Source organism: Orbicella franksi, chromosome 12, assembly GCF_964199315.1.
Source record: "Orbicella franksi chromosome 12, jaOrbFran1.1, whole genome shotgun sequence".
NCBI lineage: Eukaryota > Metazoa > Cnidaria > Anthozoa > Scleractinia > Merulinidae > Orbicella > Orbicella franksi.
In genome coordinates this window covers 7,565,356-7,587,227 of record NC_138156.1, presented here as the reverse complement: position 1 = coordinate 7,587,227, position 21,872 = coordinate 7,565,356, and the positions used below count along the sequence as shown (strand labels likewise).

General features: G+C 42.0%; 3 protein-coding genes and 1 pseudogene across 9 annotated transcripts; 1 reads left to right on the top strand and 3 right to left on the bottom strand.

The window, feature by feature from the left end:
* Positions 1-93: 93 nt before the first annotated feature.
* On the bottom strand, positions 94-9,134 carry LOC145464453 (uncharacterized). Of its 6 annotated transcripts, none has more exons than XM_081448364.1 (5): positions 7,472-9,134; positions 7,274-7,364; positions 3,938-4,235; positions 2,947-3,318; positions 94-969 (listed from the first exon to the last, which is right to left on the bottom strand). In XM_081448364.1, the coding sequence occupies exons 2-5, from the start codon at positions 7,343-7,345 to the stop codon at positions 689-691; spliced, it is 1,023 nt and encodes a 340-aa protein (XP_081304490.1). In that variant the 5' UTR covers positions 7,346-7,364; positions 7,472-9,134; the 3' UTR covers positions 94-688. The 6 variants fall into 6 exon arrangements, with proteins under 6 accessions (XP_081304490.1, XP_081304492.1, XP_081304493.1 ...); XM_081448366.1 differs by having other exon boundaries at positions 8,843-9,134; XM_081448367.1 differs by lacking the exon at positions 7,274-7,364 and having other exon boundaries at positions 8,843-8,930; positions 9,038-9,134.
* An 87-nt stretch (positions 9,135-9,221) lies between these two features.
* Positions 9,222-21,805, top strand: LOC145464472 (ubiquitin-conjugating enzyme E2-17 kDa-like). 2 transcript variants are annotated; one of them, XM_081448384.1, is made up of 6 exons: positions 9,222-9,602; positions 11,026-11,043; positions 19,807-19,931; positions 20,007-20,037; positions 20,610-20,637; positions 21,360-21,805. In XM_081448384.1, exons 1-6 carry the CDS (start codon positions 9,589-9,591, stop codon positions 21,606-21,608), a joined length of 465 nt encoding a protein of 154 aa, XP_081304510.1. In that variant the 5' UTR covers positions 9,222-9,588; the 3' UTR covers positions 21,609-21,805. The 2 variants fall into 2 exon arrangements, with proteins under 2 accessions (XP_081304510.1, XP_081304511.1); XM_081448385.1 differs by lacking the exons at positions 9,222-9,602; positions 11,026-11,043 and adding an exon at positions 18,938-19,010 and having other exon boundaries at positions 21,360-21,794.
* Positions 12,697-14,416, bottom strand: LOC145463594 (uncharacterized; annotated as a pseudogene).
* LOC145464458 (uncharacterized) lies at positions 16,092-18,335 on the bottom strand. The gene is made up of 5 exons (XM_081448369.1): positions 18,251-18,335; positions 18,065-18,150; positions 17,650-17,950; positions 16,901-17,269; positions 16,092-16,451 (listed from the first exon to the last, which is right to left on the bottom strand). The coding sequence occupies exons 2-5, from the start codon at positions 18,134-18,136 to the stop codon at positions 16,168-16,170; spliced, it is 1,026 nt and encodes a 341-aa protein (XP_081304495.1). The 5' UTR covers positions 18,137-18,150; positions 18,251-18,335; the 3' UTR covers positions 16,092-16,167.
* Positions 21,806-21,872: the final 67 nt, after the last annotated feature.

The following is a 21,872-nucleotide window of genomic DNA, read 5'->3' as shown; positions in this document are numbered from 1 at the left end:
TCCACCGGATAAATCACTTTCCAGTGGATAGCATAGTTTGCTTCGTTAACACTTATGCACTGGATAGCAGTTTATCCGGTGGTTAGTGTTATCCAGCCTTCGAACAACCGGAGCCTAGTCTGCAACTTTCGCAGAGCGTAGAGAAGGCGCTAAGAAAAAAGTTGACGGAAAATCGCTCGGCTAAACAGTGGACTACTTCCCGGATAGAATGGCATTTATTTACATTCGTCAGCCAGATAATTATAATTAATTCTCGGGATAAACAAAACAAATACAAAACATCTTCTTTTGAAGACTTTAAAGTTAAGCTTAATATTAAACATGCATCCAACCTACGCCACCCGACAAAAAAAAAATTACAATCATAATTGATCAACTGCTAACAATTAAATGACTCAAAAATACCGCGTCTAGGAAAAAACATTTCCCCTAGTTTATCTTGTTTTCTCAATCATCCCTTCAGTGTACAAGTGAAAAACATAAAAGATACTGTTAATTGATAGTTATTAGCCTAATTCCCAGAAATATACAGTCAGCGTTCACAAGATTAGCACTTACACAGGATTATTTAGGTTTCAACCCTGTTACTTTTAAAAATTGGCATTCTCTTCTCACGTACGGCTACCCAAGTTCAAACGCGCGTTGAAGGCAATTAAGGCAGTGGGTACAGGATTGTTTTTGGACTCTCTTAGACTCCAGGAATCATGGTCTGCACAGGTGCCACTGGGCAGGAATCACTGGACCCTCCACACTTCCAACCACTGCTGTCCCTAGGCTTCAAGCAGACAAAGCAGAAATCCTTGCCGCATCTGCAGTGCATGTGCTTACAAGCTTCCGTGTGCTCAATCAGCGAGCCGCAAAATACGCATGCTCGGTAGATGGGGCATCCCTCAACTCCACCAATTTTCTTAGTGGGGCACTCACGTAGAGTCTTGAGACGTTTGTCTTCACCAGAACAGTCAGCGTTTCCTAGTATAGAGAGTAAACAGAAGAGCTTAAAACTTAGAGGCCGGAACACAGAAAATAGCCATCTTTCAGTACGGATAGCATATGAAAATGCAACGTTTGAATAAAGAATTTTAAGCAACAAAGCGGTTAGTCAGAACAGTAATGTAAATTATCATTTAATTTCATTTAAATTGGCTGAGAATGAACCGGCGGGGCAGTTATCTACTGTTCATCGTAATACATCTACATGTTTTCGCTCAAAGGTACCTGAAATATCTCTTTAATTTTCCATTTGGTGTTTCATTTTTATGTGTATTTAATTAGATTTGGTTTTTGAACTGATCTAGTTGCAGAATTTGATGAGTGTCGCCGCGTGCACTTTTTTCAGGTACTGGCTCCCTATATATTTTGTTGTTCTTAATTACGTTCATCCCTGAAAATTATTCTAAAACAATCAATACTATACAGTCCAGTTTCATATATACTCAGTCTTCGTAGGAAATAGAACTGTTCAAGATAACGGGTCTTCAGAGGCGCGTAATATGCGAAGTTCCAAGTATGGGGCTACCAAATTCGAAAGATAGGGTATAAAGTAATTCAAATATATCTCCATTTCCTTATTTTTATTCTGTGGTTCAGCACCTGTTTCGGTCTGGTTACAAGCCTGTATAGTCTTCACATATCGCTTCTGGGGGAGGAGGGAAGAGTGGGGAAGCCCTACACTTCTGGCATCCTATCTGGGGTGGAGTAGGGAGTAGATGGTGCTCTTTGTAACTTCACGCCAATGAAACTGGACACCTGGACACAAGCGCCCAGCCTAAGCATGGTTGCCACAGACCTCACTTTTCAAAATTCCCTGACTTTTTGATGACTTTTCCCTGATTAAAATCAAATTTCCCTGATCAAATAAATACAAAATGTCAGATCTGGTAGCGGCTTCTGGCCTCAACTTACAGCTGTTCTTTCCGCCCATTCATAAAGACTCGTAAGTTTTCAAAAACAATTTTCTTCTTCATGATAGAAAAAATATCATTGAGATCACAGTGACCCCAAATGATTCGTCCAGATCTCATGATATTAATCAGCCGTGTTAAATTATTTCAATTTTCGCCGATTTTTCCTCAAAATGTCAATTTTCCCCTGACTTAAAGTAAAATTCCCTGACCTTGAAGAATTTTTTTCCCTGATCATTTCCTGACCTGTGGCAGCCATGCCAAGGCTCGAACGCAGGCTGGGTTTTGCTTATAGGTAAGCACTCGCGTCTGAACCTAGCTACTGGTGCATGGCCAACCCACTCACTCACTCACCGTCCCGGCTGCACATAGGACATAAGGCCGTACTGGCACCAAAGTTAAATCTTAAATCTTTCTCCCGGAGTTTAAATATATGCTCTTTCACATATGCACTTGTATTTCGTCATCATCTACGGGTATATTACAAGCTCACAACGTAACCACCTTCCCGACAGTTGGCTTGATAGCTCCGACAGTTGGAAGAGTTATTACCTTGGGTTCGAATCCCGTTCAAACTGCCTATATTTTGCGTACGAAAGGCGATGCATGATCTTTAATATTTTGTAATCTTTATCCCGCAGTTCAAATATATGATCTTTGATATGCCGTAAAGCCCTGGGCTTATATAACTTCATAAGGGGTTTTGGGTGGGCTTATAAACGGGGGAGCTTATATCCGGGGGGGAGGGCATATAAGCGAAATAAAAAAATGTTTCGGAACGACGAGATAAAACGCATCTGAGAAAAGAATTAAAGCTACCATTACATTTGGAGCTATTATCCTATTAGCCTGTAACTTTGGATTAAAACTTTTGATGTTTGTAAAGAAATGCAAAAGGAACGCACTTATACATTAGATGGGCCTATATCCGGGGGGAGGCTTATATCCGGAATTGTATCTTTGTTAGCAAATAGAAGGGCTTATATCCGGGGGGGGCTTTAACGTAGGACTTAAGGTATTCACTTGTATATTACAACAGTCTTACCACACTGAGTCCTGCTGTCTCGATTGTACCACTCCTTCAAGCAGTGCCAGCAGAACTCGTATGTTTTTCCATCCTTCTTACTGCATACAGTGCAACGCAACTGCATATCTTTTTTGTCGTTTCGCTCCACCATTGACTTGCATTTTGGACATTCTTGAATGCCCATAGCCTTGAACAAGTGATTCGTGGCGATCTTATCTTCAAACTCCTCTTTTTCTTCATCCGTTAAAACGGCCAGGCGTCGAACATCTAAGTAATCCCATTCTGTATGACAATGTTTGGGTGGCTGGTCCTGGCTAATGTGTGGACAAAAAAATCGCCATTTGCCTTCGTTCAAGATGTTTCGACAATACAAGGTCAGAGAGTCTGGAGCTAAAAGAAAAACATTCAGCGTTTAACGTTCTGAAAATATCCAAACTGCAAAGATATTAAATCTGATTAAGGGTCGCTATTTGAGCTCATTTGCCGAAAAATACGAGTTCAAATGGCCAAAGTTGTTCTACCTTCTTCCTGCCACCTTTAAGCGCCTTTCTTCGCTCACACGTGGAATGATGGAAGCCCTGTGGCTTAAGATCATTGAAGGTATTGTAAGTAAGTTCGCTGACACGTAAAATGAACATTGCGTCAAAAGACGGTCGGACCGCCAGGAATGCAGGTTTTCGGCATTTCTTGCATTCACTATCAGTTAAATAAGAGGTCATTTAAGGCTATCCACCGCCCGTTAACGCATCTAGGAGAGGGTTTTAAGGATCGCCTGGTAAAAGTTATTCAGATGTGTCAGCTATCATTTAATTAATAACCTTCGAGTTTAAGAAAACCAGTCAAGGTTTGACCGTTTCTCTAGTCAACCGTAAATAAGGCCCCATTAGAAGTATTGGGAGTGGAATTGGAAAGCTATCACAAACTATAGTTTTGAACTGCGAACGAGATATCAAACTGGTCAAATCCCAACTGAAAACAATGGCAGCCAAATATAGTCAGAATCTCTTACTTATAGCGTGCCCGCAAGGCATCTTGACCCGTTTGTTTTCGGGATCGTCATCCCACGTGATCATATCCGGAGCATCGCTGAGCTCCACTGTGTGATCCAGTACTTTCACCCGGGTCTGCTCTGATCCGCCGCCACGCAATCGGAAAACAAGAAACAGTGTGGAATGTTTCTCAATGCCATAGTATGACAGGCATTTATCGCTCTGCAATTCCTTGACGCCATAAAGCAAACGACTCCCTTCCACTGGTATCTTAGTCTTTTTTGACAGCAACTCAAATACCCTGCCAACCGTGGCATCCTGTGTATGAAAGAAAACCGACATTGGGCGACGTTACGAACGGACATGTACAGGATATATCACTGAGGAAGGAAAATGTTTGAACCCATTCAAATTTTGCGACTGCAGAAAGATTTGCCAAACTAGAGCTTCTAACTTGTTATTTCGGTTGCTATTGAGTTCTTTTTTCACGTACAATTTTAAAATATAGTGCAAAATCAAATAATTGCACGTGTTGCGTTAAGCGTCTTTTGAAGTTCAATCCACAGGAGGAGCCGCTTGAAATGGTCATCACTCTTCGGGTCACGACACCAGTGATACGCCCACAGTCATTGCTGTATGCGGTTTTCGTCTTCAAATTAGGCCATTTCCGTGTTGCGTTTACCTCTGTTTCAAAACGAGTCTTAGTGCACAACTTTTCATATGAAAGTGAGATTTTCTCGCACGTTCACTATCTTGTAACCTGCTAAGGCAGACGTATTTCCGGCTTTCGCTTGTCTCCGCCGAAAACTAATGTCTGCGACCTCGTGTCAGAAAACGATTTTTTTAACGTAGGAATTCTAAGCCAATCATAGTTTAGCTCAAATAACCCCAGAATTAACCGCGACGTATTCGCGCGAGTCACAAGGGTAAACTTCAACAACAATGTGGGTAATTAGATAATGTTGACGCTGTATTCAGTAAAGTTTGCGGTGTTTTGGGGTTTAAAACTCCCAATGAACACCAAAACAACGCTCTGAAATTTGTTGTTGAGAAGAAGAAAGATGTTTTTATTAATCTGCCAACTGGATTTGGAAAATCTGTTATTTTTGAAGTCATGCCGCAGTTGTATTCGTGTGTGGAACCATGAAAGCCGAAAATTCTCGTAATTAATCGTCTTTTCTCCCCTCGTAAGCAGCTAGCCTGCGAACGCAGACGTATTTACGGCCGTCAGTTAGTTCCAAACAAACCTAGCTCGGAGGTTGAGATCTTTTTCGGTTTCAGTTCGCCAGCGCTCAATGCGAAGGAATTACACATTCTAAAATCATCACCGGTTCCCGGTTCCCGCTGGCAGCGTCGCGCGTGTAGGCGAGTGTCATATTCTATCGGGGAATTTTACTGGATAACAACAAAACAAACGTTTTGACGTTACTGAAATCAACTCTCTCGCTCGTCCCTAGAGGCCGCGCTCCTTTTGGTCAACACTAAGAATCGCGGCCTCTGAGCCTCTGGGTCGTCTGGGAAGGTCCAATTTTCTGAGCATGCGCGGAGTAATCGTTTGGTATTCTCAACCACTCAGATTTGTCAGACTTGACTCTGAGCATGCGCAGAGTGACGGAAAGTCCGTGAATCGCGGACTTCTGATGTTGGACCTTCCCAAAGGTCGCGATTCTTGGTGCTGAACAAAAGGTTCGCAGACGTTATTTTCGGTGGAACCAAGTGGCACCTGGGTATATGTTCGCAGGCTGACTGTCTTGCAAATCAAATTCATTTCCTCACTCAGAATCCTAACTCGTTATCCTTGCTGGAGATCCACCTTGAAATCCTGACCCGAAGAATAAACAGGTACCTTACATTTATTATGGAATACCGTAGAATTCCGAAAGTAGCGGCCCCCGTTATTTTCGGATTTAGCAGCCAAAAGGGGCCGCTACTTTCCGGTAGCCGTTACTTACGTGTAGCCGTTACCTTCGGATGGCTAAAACACGTTTGTACAGTAACAGTCGTTTCAGACAAAGCGGACTTGTAGCAAAAGAAATTAAACGTTCCGTTTATGTATGTTACTAACTACCCACATAAACAAAGCAGCCGTATAAACAAGAAAAAGGCCCTAAACCGGTTGGTACTGTGAGCGAATCGAAAGTGTAATGGTCGCATTATATCGCAATGCAACTGATTACCCTACAGTAAATCATTTGACTCTAAAATTCAGTCAATTTCGGAATAAATTAAATCACAGATAGCTCTTCAAGTCAATGTTCAGTCCTGCGGTCAGGCTGTTCCATCCGGCCGCATGACCCGCGGTTGAGAACAGAGACTTCCTCTTTTAGTGACTTCTTCAAAGGGCCGCTATTTTCGGGGGGACCGTTACTTTCTGGGTTCAATAGGAAGGGAAAAAATTAACGTTACTTTCGGGGAGCCGTTATTTTCGGAGGGGCCGTTACTTTCGGAATTCTACGGTATACTTATTGATTTATTTGCCTATTTATTTACGTAATAAAGTCAAGAATTCTTCAACGTTTGTTTCTCATGGAGTTGCTTCCTATTATGTGTGAAAATAAAGACAAAAAGACAGGTTCTGCAATTTTTTCGGCTCAGCAGCCTGCATTTCATTTGTATTTATGTTAACCTCGAAAAAATAAGAAATAAATGAAAATCGCTTCAATGTATCAACATTTTAAATCAAAGAAATGTTCAAGTTAATTTTGGTCTCGTTACCTTGTAACTGGATAACGTCATTTTCCATATAAAGAAGTAAGCAAGAAAAAAAAATCCATTTCTCGATTTCCAGAAAAATTGGGACGAAAAGCAATGAATTATTTTTTTTCAATATTGTTTTGAGACGAGAGATGGAACTTTTAGTGATTGCTTACCTTTGAGTCAGGGTTTAGATATCATTTTTTCTACCGAAAAAAGACCAATTCCGATATGTTAAAATTCAGCCTACCACAGTAGACCTCAGCATCAGGCTCTGGGGAAAAAACCCCACAAACTCTGTAGTTATTCCCCAGAGCTTCGTACTGAGGTCTATTGTTTCAGGCTGTTGGTCTGAAATCGCGTGATATGCGATCTTGTGTGATGATCGTGGGCGTAGCGACTGTTTGCGAAATCTAAGAACATCTATAAACGACAGTTTCATTTTACGTTGCACATTCGATTAGTGGTGCTATAAGCAGGCTTGGCATGGAATACAGAGATGGGTACGACTCACAATAATAAAGCTAACGACTTCAAAATGCCGGAAGCCTTTTCTGCATCTCCCTTTGTGTCGATAGCGAAAATTTAAAAGGGGCCAAAATTTTCATTAATCGCTGAGTCGATTTTCGCGATTTTTCTCTGATTCAGCCCATGTACTATACCTTATGAATCTCTGTGGTGGTCGACCGTCCCTCTATGCCCTTGATGAATATCTGGATTTCATCCCGTTCCATATTATATAATAGGTAACTACTGAAGGAAGAACAGGAAAGATTACATTCAGTTAACCTTCGCAGCGACCTCGATAACCCAAACAAAGTCTGAACGAATAGGACGATCTTTTGGAAAGTTCTCAGTACCTTACAAGGTTTATGGAAGCTCGCAGAAAACAGAATGATCCCGATTCCGATCAGTTCCCGATAACAAAGAACACACGAACCGGTCAGAACTGGAGGACAAAGCCGGTTGTTTAGTCGAAGAAGCGATTTTCATTTTTGAGGGAAAATTCCGCGAGCCTTCGATTGGCCAACGTTATAATGTCACCTTGGTTTTCTTGGAAAGTCTCCAAAACGAAAGGGGTTTTCCCAGATTGATCAAGTCCTTTTATGGTCATAATCTTGTTAAATCGGCTCGAAAAAGACTTTTACTATTAAAAGGGTTTAGCTTCGCTGCCATTTGTCCCTGTTTGGAGCCTCAGAGTCGGTACATACGTTCTGCAGCAGTTCTCGTGCTTTCCAGAGTGAACGTAATTTGATTTTTTCTTGGCAAAATTTCAAATTTGAGTTTCTCGGAAACTTTGATTGGCCGATGAGTCTTGGGTGACTTCCAGTATTTACATTCAATAGCTTCTGAGCGACAGTTATAAATTTCCTGGGTTTTTTTCCCTGAGAGTTCGAAAGTTGCAGATATGACGAGCTTAAGAAGAGATCTTATTTCAAGGTAAGAAAATTCCACTCCATTTATAACTACATACCGTACAAAATCATTCATGTTTAAGCTTGGAGAAGCTTGGATAAAAGTACAAGATAAGGCAATCGTTATCCTCTCCGACAAACAATTGCCTCGTGTTCCTCAAAAGCTGCACATATGCAAATCTTCAAAGAAACCTGGTTTGTGACAGTTATGGATAACCATTCTAAAGATGAAGTAAATTAGTGTCTGCAAGGAATACCGATCAACGACAGAAAACATTGTTTTTTTCTCAATCCTTTTTCCGCCGATTGAAATGGTGGTAGAGTCCGGTAGCGTGGAGCATGTTGTGAGGGTGTGGAGAGGCTGGGAATGGTGGTCACATCTCGTTGCGTGGTTTAATTAATGTACCTTAGAATCCAAAAAACACCGAGTTTGTGGGGTTTTTTCCCCGGAGCCTCGCACTGAGGACTGTTGTGTTAGGCTGAATTTTAATATATCGAAATTGGTCTCAAATCATGTGATATTCGATTTTTTGTGACGATCGTGGACGTAGCGACTGTTTGCGAAATCTAAGAACATCTATAAACGACAGTTTCATTTTACGTTGCACATTCGATTAGTGGTGCTATAAGCAGACTTGGTATGGAATAAAGAGATGGGTACGATCCACAGCAATAAAGCTAACGACTTCAAAAGGCCGGAAGCCTTTTCTGCATCTCCCTTTGTGTCGGTAGCGAAAATTTAAAAGTGGCCAAAATTTTCATCAATTGCTAAATCGATTTTCGCGATTATTCTCTGATTCGGCCCTGGTACAATACCTTATGAATCTCTATGGTGGTCGTCCGTTCCTCTATGCCCTTGATGAATATCTGGATTTCATCCGGTTCCATCGTATATAATAGGTAACTACTGAAGGAAGAAAAGGAAAGATTACATTCAGTTAACCTTCGCTGCGACCTCGATAACCCAAACAAAGTCTGAACGAATAGGACGATCTTTTGGAAAGTTCTTACCTTACAAGGTTTATGGAAGCTCGCAGAAAACAGAATGATCAGCATTTGTAGTTCTCGATAATAGAGAACACACGAACCGGTCAGAACTGGAGGACAAAGGGTTTATCGTTGGCCAGTTTAGTCGAAGAAGCGATTTCATTTTTGAGGGAAAATCCCCCGAGCCTTTGATTGGTCAACACTATAAGGTCGCCTTGGTTTCCTTGGAAAGTCCCCAAAACGAAAGGGATTTTCCCAGATTGATCAAGACCTTTTATGGTCATAATCTTATCAAATCGACATGAAAAGACTTTTAATCTTGAAAAGGTTTAGCTTCGCTGCCATTTGTCCCTGTTTGGAGTCTCAGAGTCGGTACATACGTTCTGCTGCAGTTCTTGTGTTTTCCAGAGTGAACGTAATTTGATTTTTTTAAGCAAAATTTCATATTTGAGTTTCTCGGAAACTTTGATTAGCGGATGAGTCTTGGATGACGGCCAATATTTACATTCAATAGTTTCTGAGCGACAGTTATAAATTTCCTGGGTTTTTTCCCTGAGAGTTCGAAAGTTGCAGATATGACGAGCTTAAGGTTACAGTATACCTTCAGATCGGCAATTTTCTTCAAATTTGGATTTTTGGTTCAAAGTAATGATCGAAGAGTAATCTCTAATTTCTGAAAACAAAATTGAAAAAAACTCAATATTGGCGGAGAAATGGAGGTTTTACGTTACGGCCGGAAGTAAAAGTTCCCTCTTGATTGATAGCCCTATAACGTGTACGCAATCAACCGAGACTACTTTCGCGGGAATATATGGATACCACGAATTGGCTGGCTATTCAGATCCAAGCATTTTTCGTATTAGATGTAATTCTATTAAGTTATAAGTAAACATGGGCCACGGAAAACATTGTTTACCACTTCGAAAAAGCGAAGAACGAATGAAAACACATCAATGAGTGAAGAAGCGAAAGTTGGCCTCGCGGATGAAGCTATAGCTATCGTATCAAGCGGGCGAAAAGATCGAGTCAAGAGTACAGAAAGATTCTATAAAAATTTGGGAACTCGACAGCTATAACAGCGATGTTTACATTGACTCTTTTGTTGAGTCCGATACTGATGAATCGCCCAACTCATTGAGATCCATTGGAATATTATCCATGCACATTTGCTCCGCCGCGCTTTCTTTTGTTCAGTTTGTTCTCGTCGCCCAGCCACTCTAGCGTTCGTATCCTTTTTCGTCTTCCCCATTTTGCCAGACCAGCTTCAAGAAAAACCGAGCTACAGAAAAATTATCTCTCCGCCTTGAGCGCATTGCGAAACACAAGGGTTTTTTCGAGATTCACGCGTAAATTTAACCGCGAGTTAATGGTAGTAAATTTTCCAAGCGCTGATTGGCTCAGTGATCTGAGAACCCAGTTGAAGGCGTTTGTGGGCGGAGTTTGTTTGCGAAGCAAGAGATTTTTCTTAGCGCTGTTTTCTCGAATAAATTTTTTCGCTTGAAGCAGACACTTTAAAGAGTTACAACTCAAAGGGGATTTGTTTGATTGCCCTCAAATTTGGACAGTAGCTAGATTAACATATAAAAAACAAAAACCTGTCTGCGAATTGTTTATTTCGACATATTTTTCCTCCGAGAGCAATTTTTGTACGATCACTTCACATTTTTTAAATCCTATTTTGAAAATGTTCTGTAACTTTTTACTGCAATTGAATGTGGAAAAACGCAGACACGCTTTTTTAGCGCTTTTTGTCCTGAAACCGAGGAAAAAAATAAATTGGCGAAAAACAAAATTCGCTTTGACTTGTAGCTTCCAAAAAGTGATTAGGACGTTCGCATTTAGTGGCCGTGAAAAAATCGGCACTTCATTTTATTTCAAAATTTTTGGTATGGTTTGATAGCCAGCTCTATAAGCTTTAATTTGATATAGGGGTTTAGGTATCTACATCTTAAACCGGACGCGCTACATCGCTTGGACGTGAGACACCCCTGAAGGTATACGGTAACCTTAAGAAGAGATCTTATTTCAAGGTGAGAAAATTCCACTCTATTTATAACTACATACCGTACAAAATCATTCATGTTTAAGCTTGGAGAAGCTTGGATAAAAGTACAAGATAAGGCAATCGTTATCCTCTCCGACAAACAATCACCTCGCGTCTTTCAAAAGCTGCACATATGCAAATCTTCAAAGAAACCTGGTTTGTGACAGTTATGGATAACCATTCTAAAGATGAAGTAAATTAGTATCTGCAAGGAATACCAATCAAAGATAGAAAACACCGTCTTTTTCTCAATCCTTTTTCCGCCGATTACATCGGTGGGAGATGCGATACGGAGTGGGGTAGCGCAGGGCATGGAGGGGGGGGGGGGTGTTGGAAAGGCTGGGTGGTGGTGAACAAGTCCAGGGGCCTACCTGCCTCTTCAAATCAAACCAGAGGCCAAATTAGGTCTCTGCGACTGGATGTCTACACAGATATGGGTAAAATCACATGAATGGACTTGTCCTTTACCCACAGGACTTATAGCAAGGATTCGTCCCCTCGTGTGTACTGACTTTTGACGTGGTTATTCCGCCAAAATCAGGGATTTTATTGAGGAATTTTGACAATGGTGTTACTTCAAGGCTTTCGTAAAAGGCGGAAGCAAACAACAAGCTTAACAGGCAAGAGTTGACACTCGGTACTCGGGTTTTTAAAGAGTTTTTGACTTAGTACAAGAGATCTGGGGCGCAAAGTATCAAAGGAAGGCTAATTGGCAACACGAAGAGTTCATTCCATAATCCCTCCTCCTTCTGAAACGGATACTCAAGTGGAACTGGAAACGAAGCAGTTTATCCAGACTAAATGACAGTAAATTACCAGTTAATATGCTGTGATTAGTTTCACATCAAAGTCTACTAAAGCTGAGAATATGAGCGAAATCAATTTTTCGGCTATTGCCACTATATTTCGAAAATGTTCAATGTTTGGCCCCATTCGCTCTTAAAAACGTCATAGTGTGCGCTTGGAAGAGAGTTCAGGCACTGGGCAAAGGTTGCAATGACTAATTATAAACCTAATTTAAAGGTTGAGCCACGGTGAAATTAATAACTTTTTATAAAATTTATTTGCACGAAGAAAATCGTGAAAGGAAGTGAGCTATGATAAGAAATGAGAGGGTCACAAACCATTTAAGAGAGTAAACTGCAGGTGAAGTTAGCGCAACCGGTACCAAGTCCTATCCTTGCTTATATTTCAGTTCCTTAGCGCGGGCGCTTACCGTGTTGGCGTGCTGTTCTGACATGAATTACGTGCGTAGTAAGGATGCGCAGTAACAATGACTGCGAACGAGCATGCTCACTTCAGGAGGAGTTACACTGAACAATTTTTTATTCAACTTTACATCTTCAAATATATACAGAGAATGTTGCTACACATAAGTGATACAATCGGTGGAAACGGGACTGTTGGAGCTATTTTTCTCTCCAGGGATCTTGGTTTGGACGGGTGCTATAGTGTATGGTACATTGTACCTTGCGCACCTCATAGAAAGGGAAGAGGCAAGAGTGGAGAGGTAAGAGTGGAGAGCGGAGAGGGGAGAGGGGAGAGGGGAGAGGGGAGAGGGGAGAGGGGAGAGGGGAGAGGGGAGAGGGGAGAGGGGAGAGGGGAGAGGGGAGAGGGGAGAGGGGAGAGGGGAGAGGGGAGAGGGGAGAGGGGAGAGTGAAGAGGGGAGAGGGGGATGGAAGAGAGGAGATGGGAGAGGAAAGAGGACAGAGGGCTTAAGGATGAGTGGAGAGGTGGGAGAGGGAAGAGGGGAGGGAAGAGGGGAGAGGGGAGATGACAGAAAAGAGAGTGGAAGGTGGCGAAAGTGGAGTGATGGCCAGTACGAACAAACTACTTCCTGTTTCCAGATTGCGTTATCAATAACAATCACAAGCTGATAGTTTAACGTCAGCAAGAGTTTCCCAAAAGGCACTTCCTTACTTATAGCGTGGCGGCAAGCCATCTTGGCTCTCTTGGTTTTGGGGTCATCGTCCCACGTGATCATATCCGGGGCTCCACTGAGCTCCACTGTGTCATCCAGTACTTTCTCAGGTGGAATGGATGTCCTTGATCCGCCAAGCAGTCGAAGAATAAGGAACACATTGGACTCATTCTGCATACCGTAGTCGGATAGGCGTTTACCTATCTCCAGTTGCTTTGTGGTGTAAGCCACACGAAGCTGATCCTCTTTTAGACACCATTGCGAAGTATTCCTCGACCGTAACATCCTAAGTAAATAAAATAACGGATGTTTTAAATACGCGCCCAGGTACTAGAGGATGCGAATGGTCCTCAAAAACCACGAGTCTCGCAAAATTGTAGTCGAATTTGACAGGTCTCGCAGTCACGTTCTTTTTAGCCGCTATGTCCGTCTCGCCGTCTTGAGTTCTCACAGAACTGTCTAGGAGTCTCGAATTTTTGCAAGGCTGAAAGACCGACTTGCTTTTTTTTTGTTTTTAACGCGTGACTGCGTAAGCAGTTGGGCTGTTTTGCTGGCGCATATATCCGGTTTGACATATCTAGGACAACGTGCTACTTAACTGTGAGTGTTGCGCTAAACATGGAACGGTTAGTTCAAATAATTTCAAATTTAAAAATTCTGGTTTAAAACTTGTTGATCAGTTAAAGAGTTGAAGGCAACTTGTAACTGCTAGTTCAAATAGCTGAGATTAATTGTGTGTTAAAATTTCCGGTTCATCTGTTGGTCGGGAAAGTCAGTTTATCTCACACCATTCACCACCCCTGATACTCGTCTGAAGTTCTGCGCGCATGAGCATCTAGCACACACAACTAACTGCACGGCATATTTACTATACCTTATGAGTGTTGATGGTAGTTATCCCTGCGTGCACACCGTGCACGAATATCTGAATCTGTCCTGTTGCCATCAAAAAGACTACACCTGAAGAAATTAAGAGGAGAGAAAATTTTTTTAAACTTTTGCAACAACTCTCTCTCTCTGTCTAACTCAAGTAGTTAAGGAAAGCAAAAGAATCATACCGAAGTTCACAGTCAGCACTGAGAAATCAGTTCAGCGGCGATCAAAGATTCCGCGATCTTGTCGACGCAAGACCGTCTCGAAAATGCAGTGTAATATTTTAAGGTCAAAATAATCTGCATTCAAACGGATGATGTCGGGCGAGTCCCAATTTTTTACGTCACGTTGTTTATAAGTCGATATCAGATTTTGCGTTGTGGCAGAACATAATTTCTTTTACAGAGTTTTCTGGTTCCTAATCGCATTCTTTATTTATTTTTGGTCAAGTTGCTTCTTTATCATGAAACAGAAGAAATTGCATTTGTGTTCGTTACGACAGCTGTTCTTTTTTTTTTCCCGGGAAAATTGAAGTTTATTTCAGTAACCATGTGACGTGATGTGACGGGGGTGTGGGACGGGGGGGGGGGAGTTGTAGGGGGGCCGGTTGGTAATGGTGGTCAGTGTTGGCGTTTAATTTACTGTACCACAGAATCTCAAAACACTGACTAGTTCTGAAATTAGTTAACTTCCGGTCACCAGACAATTTGAAGGTAAGAGAACACAGCAGAACAACTTCACTTTCGTGTATTCGTTAGTAAGATAAACTACTGGGAGTTAAGGTCTGAATTTTGAAGGGACAAGTCTCGGGGCCTGTTTGTCCCTTCAACTCAAACCAGTTTGAAATTGACGGACAGGTCGCAGAGTCAGCGACTAGTGTTGGTAACTCACATGAATGGACTTGTCCCCGCTCCGCAGGATGTATTGCAGAGATTTGCATTATCCTCTTGTGTGGAGCAACATAAAGTCCTTAAAAACCAGAAATATCATAAAGGAATTTGACAATGCAAAATTTGACAATCAACACCAATTTACACCTACTGACCTTACGATTTCACAATGGCGATTCTTAAAGGCATTGTGTCGTAACTGTGCCAATATAGAAGGGGCGGGATCCAGTATTTTTCTTGGGAGGGGGTGCACCACTAAGGAATGGCGTAACTGACTGGTGAGTTAACCAAATTTTAAAAGCAAATACGAAGAAGAAGGCTTCATCTCAGGGGGGGGGGGTGCACATCCCCTGTACCCTCCCCCTAGGTCTGCCCCTGTATAGTACCCATTGCTATTTTGCTGATATTTCGTCCTAAACAGAAAATTAACCGTGAATTTTCAATCTTAAATATGAGGCCACTATTATCTACAATCTTAAGTAATAACTCAGTAGATTGAACGAGAGAGTTCACTGACTCAGGCCTGGGTGGACAGTTTCAGAGCAGCATTTTATTTTTATTTAACGTCAAATACACAGGGGGTTGTTACCCAGTCCTCCAAACCGGAGCTCATGATAAGTGTGTTTGAATAGTTAAGAAGTGTTTCACTTTAAAAACATCGTTGATGCTAACCTCTTCCCTATGGTCCGAGGTTTTAAATTTAATTCAAAGGCTGGGCCACGGTGAAATTGACAAACTTTATTTACGTTAATGAGTTAAACCACCATCTGATATTTGGTGAACAAAAGGTTCGCTAAACAAAAGGTTTAATGAGCAGAACAATGGCTGTGCGCGTGCGTTATATATCTTGGTACATTTCTTTGCCGTCCTCGGCAAAATGACAACGTTAAATGCCTAAATTCTGCATTGTCTGAAGAACGTGAACCACGACGGCTACTATTTTAAATTTCTATTTCAAATTTATCGCCGTGTCTCAGATTCAGTTTCGTGATAGTTTTGACAGTAATAAACAAAGTAAATGACTTAAGAGTGCCGCGAAATTCGTAGGTAAAATATAAATTCATTTTTTAATCGACGTTGTTATCGGCGTCGCCGTCGTTTCTTCTTAAACTCCCTCACATTCTCTACCCACAAGCCGAGGTCTCTACCCTCGCTAACCGAGTTCGCTACCATAACATACATAACATACCAAATTTTGCTACAGCGAAAGAACTACTTACAACGTGGGAGAGGACTACTGCTACAATAAATACGCCGCTTTTCGCTAGTGTGTGTAAGTTTCAAGATTTCTAAACCTATCGAGCGACACATAAGTTAATTTACGTGTAGCAAGTGGTGGTGGAACCGCAATCAAGTTCCCAGTTTCACTCCGTCTACTCTAAACTGTAGAAATTAATTAAGGCGATGGAACGATAATGTCAGCGTCCTAATTATCTCCAGGGATCTTGGTTTGCACGGGTGCTATAGTGCAAGCTTCATTGTACCCTCCACACTTCCAGCCACTGGTTTCTCTAGGCTTCAAGCAGATGAAGCAGAACTCCTTACCACATGGGCATTTCATGTGCTTACAGGCCCGCACATGCTCAATCAGCATGCCGCAAGATACGCATGCGCGGAGGGACGGGCAACCTACCACTCCAACAATTTCCTTCCTACGGCAATTACGAAGGATCCTCAGACGTCTATCCTCACCGGAACAGGCAAGATTCCCTGAGGAAAAGACAAAGTTTAGGTGAAAGGGCACAATGGAGGCACTGCCAGAAAGTGACGCCCTTACACAACCTCGTTCCCGTGGGAAAAGGCAATGGGAACGAGGTTGGCCCTTACATAACAAATGATTACAGTTGAACCTCTCAAGCACGGTCTCCTTGGTAGAGAATTAACTGGTCGTTGCACAGAGCTAGCGGATTTGGGAAGGCTCCAGGAGATATTTCAATCCGCGCACAATTGAGATGAAAAGCTTTGGCTGTCATAGAGAGGCGCGTGCAGGGAATCATGGTAGTTGTATTCGTCAAAACAAATGTCCAGTCCAAGATGATGAATACAACCACAATGATTCTCATAAAGGGAATTGGTCATTGGCAAACTGTTAGTTAAGATACGGTAGATAGTCGAAGCCCCCAGGTCTTCAGGGTTTTTGTAATTTTTATAACACTTACCACACTTGGTCGTGCTCGAACTTTTCCAGTCGTGCAGACAATGCCAGCAGAATTCGTAAGTTTTCTTTAATTCCTTAGTACACAACGGACAAACTACTCGTATGTGCTTTTTGTCACTTCGTTCCACCATCGAGTTGCACTTGGGACATTCTTGAACACCCATAGCCTTGATCAAGTAGTTCCTGGAGATTTTCTTCTCAAACTCTTTTATTTCTTTATCTGTCAAAACAGCCAAGCGTCTCACATCTATGTAGTCCCATTCTTTGCCGCAATAAACTGGTGGTTGGTCCCGGCTGATGTAAGGACACAGAAATCGCGATCGGCCTGCGTCCAAGATGCTGCGACAAAACATGGTCAGAGATTCTGGAGCTAAGAGAAAAACAGATAAAATGGAAATGAAGGTTGGCGAAAGGATGAGCTGGCAGGGTAAATCAGATCTAGGTTTGCTAATTATTTCAAAGGTGGACTATTGTGTGGTGTCCTAATTGTTACTGAACTTGGTGCTGGAGCCTTAAGTATTTGTTCTCGAGTTGCGTACACGAGGAAAGGCAATTTACTCCGGCTTTACGCTGGTACCCATTTTTACATCGTCATGATGGAGAGAGGTAGGGTTGAATTGTTGGAGCAGCGGAGCAGAGGGGAGAGGGGTGAGAGAGGGGAGAGAGAGAGAGAGAGAGAGAGAGAGAGAGGGGAGAGGGGAGAGGGGAGAGGAGAGAGAAAAAGAAAGGGGCAAATAGACACTTCCTTACTTATGGCATGCCCGCAAGGCATCTTTGCTCTCTTGTTTTCGGGGTCATCGTCCCACGTGATCATATCCGGAGCATCGCTGAGCTCCACAGCGTCGTCCAGTACTTTCTCAGGTGGGATTGATGTCATTGATCCGCCAAGCAGTCGAAGAATGAGGAACACATTAGACTCATTCTGCATACCGTAGTCGGACAAGCGTTTGCCGATCCGCAGTTCCTTTGTGGTGTAAACTGCACGAAGCTGATCCACTGGTACGCCGTTCGTTTTAGACACCATTGCATAGAATTCCTTGACCGTAGCATCCTAAGTAAATATAATAACGGATGTTTAAATTCGCGCGCTGGTATTCGCGCCATTCGGAACTTGTGCAAACAGTCTTCGACATCCACAACTAACTGCACGGCATATTTACTATACCTTATGAATGTTTATGGTAGTTATCCCTCCTTGTAGACCGTACACGAATATCTGAATCTGTCCTGGTGCCATCGAAAATATTGTACCTGGAGACAGAGGAGAGATAATTGTTTTAAACTTTCGCTACATCTCTCTCTGTGCGACGGAAACAGTTAAGAACAGTTAAGAAGAGCTGAAGATTCTTACCTTCGAAGCTCACAGTCAATACAAATCACTTCAACAGCGATCAAATCTGTGATCTTGTCGACGCAAGAACGCTTTCGAAACTGTGGTGTAATGTTTTAGGGCCAGAATAAAGATATAGCTCCATACAGATGCGTGACGTCATTTCTGGGGAAAGTCCCAGTTCTTTACGTCATTTTATTTATAACCATGATACGATTGATGCTGGAGATCAGATTTTGAGTTGTGGAAGAACATACCTAACGTTTCATTATTGTCATTTTCAAATTAAAACGTGTGAGATTATTTGGAGACAATTTTAAAAAAGTATTAACTCCGTGGCAGGCTATAAACATGACCTTTATAAAATACAAATGGTGATGTAAACATCACCACAGAGGCCATGTTTCTCAGAAATCCGGGAGCAGGAAGATATGCACGATGATCTGACAATTGAAATGAGGCATTCTGCACTGAAGGGTTCAGATGGGCTGAATGTAGTTTCTGTTCTTTCCCCAGTTTCAAGCATTGGTATACATTTGCAGATTTCGTGCATTAAATAAATTTTGAAGGATCCCTTTTCTGAGAAAACACTGAGAAAATATGCTCGGGGCCATTTGCGTGACTTCCGCTTCAGCGTTGAAGGGAATTTCCCTTGGGTTTTTTCCCTGGGACAATTCCCTTAGCCAGCTGACGTTGTTAAAATTTGGTTTTCTGGAAATTCAAAAACAAATCCAGCCTTACAGATATATACCATGAGCTTGAAAAGAGATTTCATTTCAAGGTAAGAAAATCGTGAGTGCTTGAATAATCACCAAATGATTTGTAGCGTTACATTTTTGCCTCACGTCTATCAGAAGGTTATGATCAACACGAGCTGCTAAGCACGATTAACAGCGCTGAAATAATTGCAACGCTGTAACGCTTCGTCATTCATAAATACATTCACTCATGAGTACAGTAGGAAGAGAGAGTGCCTTATTCAGTCGATTGCATCTAGTCTGGGGTGGATTCTGTGAATGGAGTGAGCTGGTTTTGGGGGGAGGAAGCTGGTTACGTTAGAGAAGCGATTTTGAAGTATGTTGGATGAGTAAGATCTCTACTACAATGACAAAGATTTCCTAGGCTTGTTCACTAATCGCAAGCATTTCTTTGTAGAATTCTCCGCGGGGCCGCCATCGTGTTCTGTCGTGTAGTTCCGCCATGTCAGTTTCTTGCTAGTAAGTTTTTGTGACACGTACGCATGCGCATCGTAGCCACTACTGTGGAGACTATAAAGCTCTTTTGAGTTACTAGCTCGAGAATAAATCATGTTTTCATGCTTCAACAGAGCACAAATATTTACTGTCAAGGTCAAACAGCTTCATATAAATCAATTAATAATTTTGAAAGAAAATGGCTGTGCTGCGACGACAGCAGAGTAACAGCGTTGTGTTGCGTGACAGACCTTTACTAAGAGGATCGAGGAATTCAATTAGGGTGCACGCTATGTACGTTGAAGACAAAGCGCTCGGAGCCACCTTTCTTGACGTCTAGTTAACAATACGTTAACAGGTTTCTTTCTTTAAAATAAAATTCAGAGTACAGAAGGAACTAAAACAATTGCAGTCCCTAAAGCCTCATGGGATTGAAGTGACACTTCCATCGGACAGCCTTCAAGTATGGGAAGCTGTGGTACCGGGATCAGAAGAATCACTCTACAAAGGTGATCGGCGCTTCGATTCTCACTACCTTCACATGTATTTCTTTGATAATTTTTGTGTTTGTTTTGTTTCCTTAGGAGGGCGGTTCAAAGTTCAAGTTTATTTACCGTATCCTTCAGATAAAAAACCTTTCTAGTGCTTTTATTTAATTTTAGGAAACACTTATTTTCAGTAGCCCATTGTTTTGCTAGTCTGCTGGACATTGTATTGAGAGTACCCGGGTTCTAGTCTAGCCGCATTCTTTACCTTGGGGTTCGGGGAAAGTAACGGCCATCGTTGCTTTCGAATTTCATGGATGTTAGGAACCTTTCCTCGTCGCTGTTGGGAGGGTAACCACTTCCTTGTATCTTTAACGTGTTTCTGCAAATGAAACTTGGAGGAAAGAATCAGAATTTCACGACCAAAAAGACTAATATATTGCCTTTAGAGTTAGGGTCATCTGAAGCAAACATTAGAAAAGCTTGGCTTATTGCGTCTGTCATTGCCAGGTTGGTTTGGGGTTGCCTCTTTTTGAATATTGCTACTTTCTAAATATTGCTATCAACCATAAATTTTAGGCTTCAAACCTGTTATAAACCTTATCACAACATTGTCCAGCGCGCCGGCTAAAACCATCATTGAATTCTTAGTTGTTCCTCTAACTACTTTGAATCCTTGACCACGTGATAATCATTGTGTAGTGAGAATTACCCTCTTGGTCCTCCGACGGTAAGTGCATGATTTAGAAATACTTTGTGAAACATGATGTGTCATCATCACAGAAGGGTCGGGTAGCAGCTGTCGTAAGGTCTCACATGAATTGCTTGATAGCCTTTGAGTGGACAATAGAACAAACAACAGAAACAATGCCCCTAGCCCCAAAACAATACCTGCTATACACTAAGGGTGCGTTCCTTTGGGGTGATCTGGATCAGGATCAGTGATCTAAAATCACTCGGATAATGGTTCATCAGAGGAACCGATGAATCCGTGACCAGAGTGGATTCATCGGTTCCTTTGATGCACCATGATCCGAGTGATCTTGGATCACTGATCTTGATCCAGATCACCCCAAAGGAACGCACCCTAAGATGACAAATAAAATTACAAGCTTGGAGAGGTGCTACACTTCTGTCGGCGGAGTGAAAGCTTTTTGTATAGAGTGAGTTTTACATGTAATTGATTGCTTTGGTCACACGCAGCCGGTACCTGTTCTCAGTACGGTCGGGACATTTTGTCCCAACTCTTCGTCTACCTATTCTCTTCACTGTTGTTGAAAACTTATCTACAACTGCCAATTAGTTCTACCTCAGGTTCGGTCTCTGTGGAGACGTTCAACTGTGATTAAACGACTCAGACCCGTGCGTAGGTGCGAGGCATCAAGAAAAATAACTTATGCACTTACCAGCTTGTGTCTCGAGAGACTAACTATTGTATCTCTCTCGCGCCAGGTTCGCTTCTTGTCTCCCATTTATCACCTGAACGTTTGCCCGGCAACTGGTCACGTGTGCCTGGGATTCCTGTCCGAGGAGACCTGGTTACCAACTCGCTGTGTTCAAGAGGTACTGAGTGCTTTGTTCGCTCTGTTGATCCGACCTGAACCGGAGATTGCCGCTGACCAGACACTGCTGCACACGTATAATCAAAACAGGACCGTTTACGAAGAAAAAGCAAGAAAAAGCGCACAGGAAGCTAAGTGAAGATGATGTTACATCGACACATCTTAGTGATGATTTCCTTCAATTCTCATTACTTTCTAATTGACAATGTAGAGATAAATGTAAAGAGAAATAAGATGTTGATCAAGTAAAAGAATTCAGGTTTCAACATAGACTGTTCGATCAAAGGATCTTCAATTGTTAATAATTAAATGTTAGGTGAATAGCAAATTACTTGTTTCCAAGCGTGAAAACCGTTTTCTTGTTTGCTCGCTTATTACAAATAGAAATGGAGAGCGAATAATC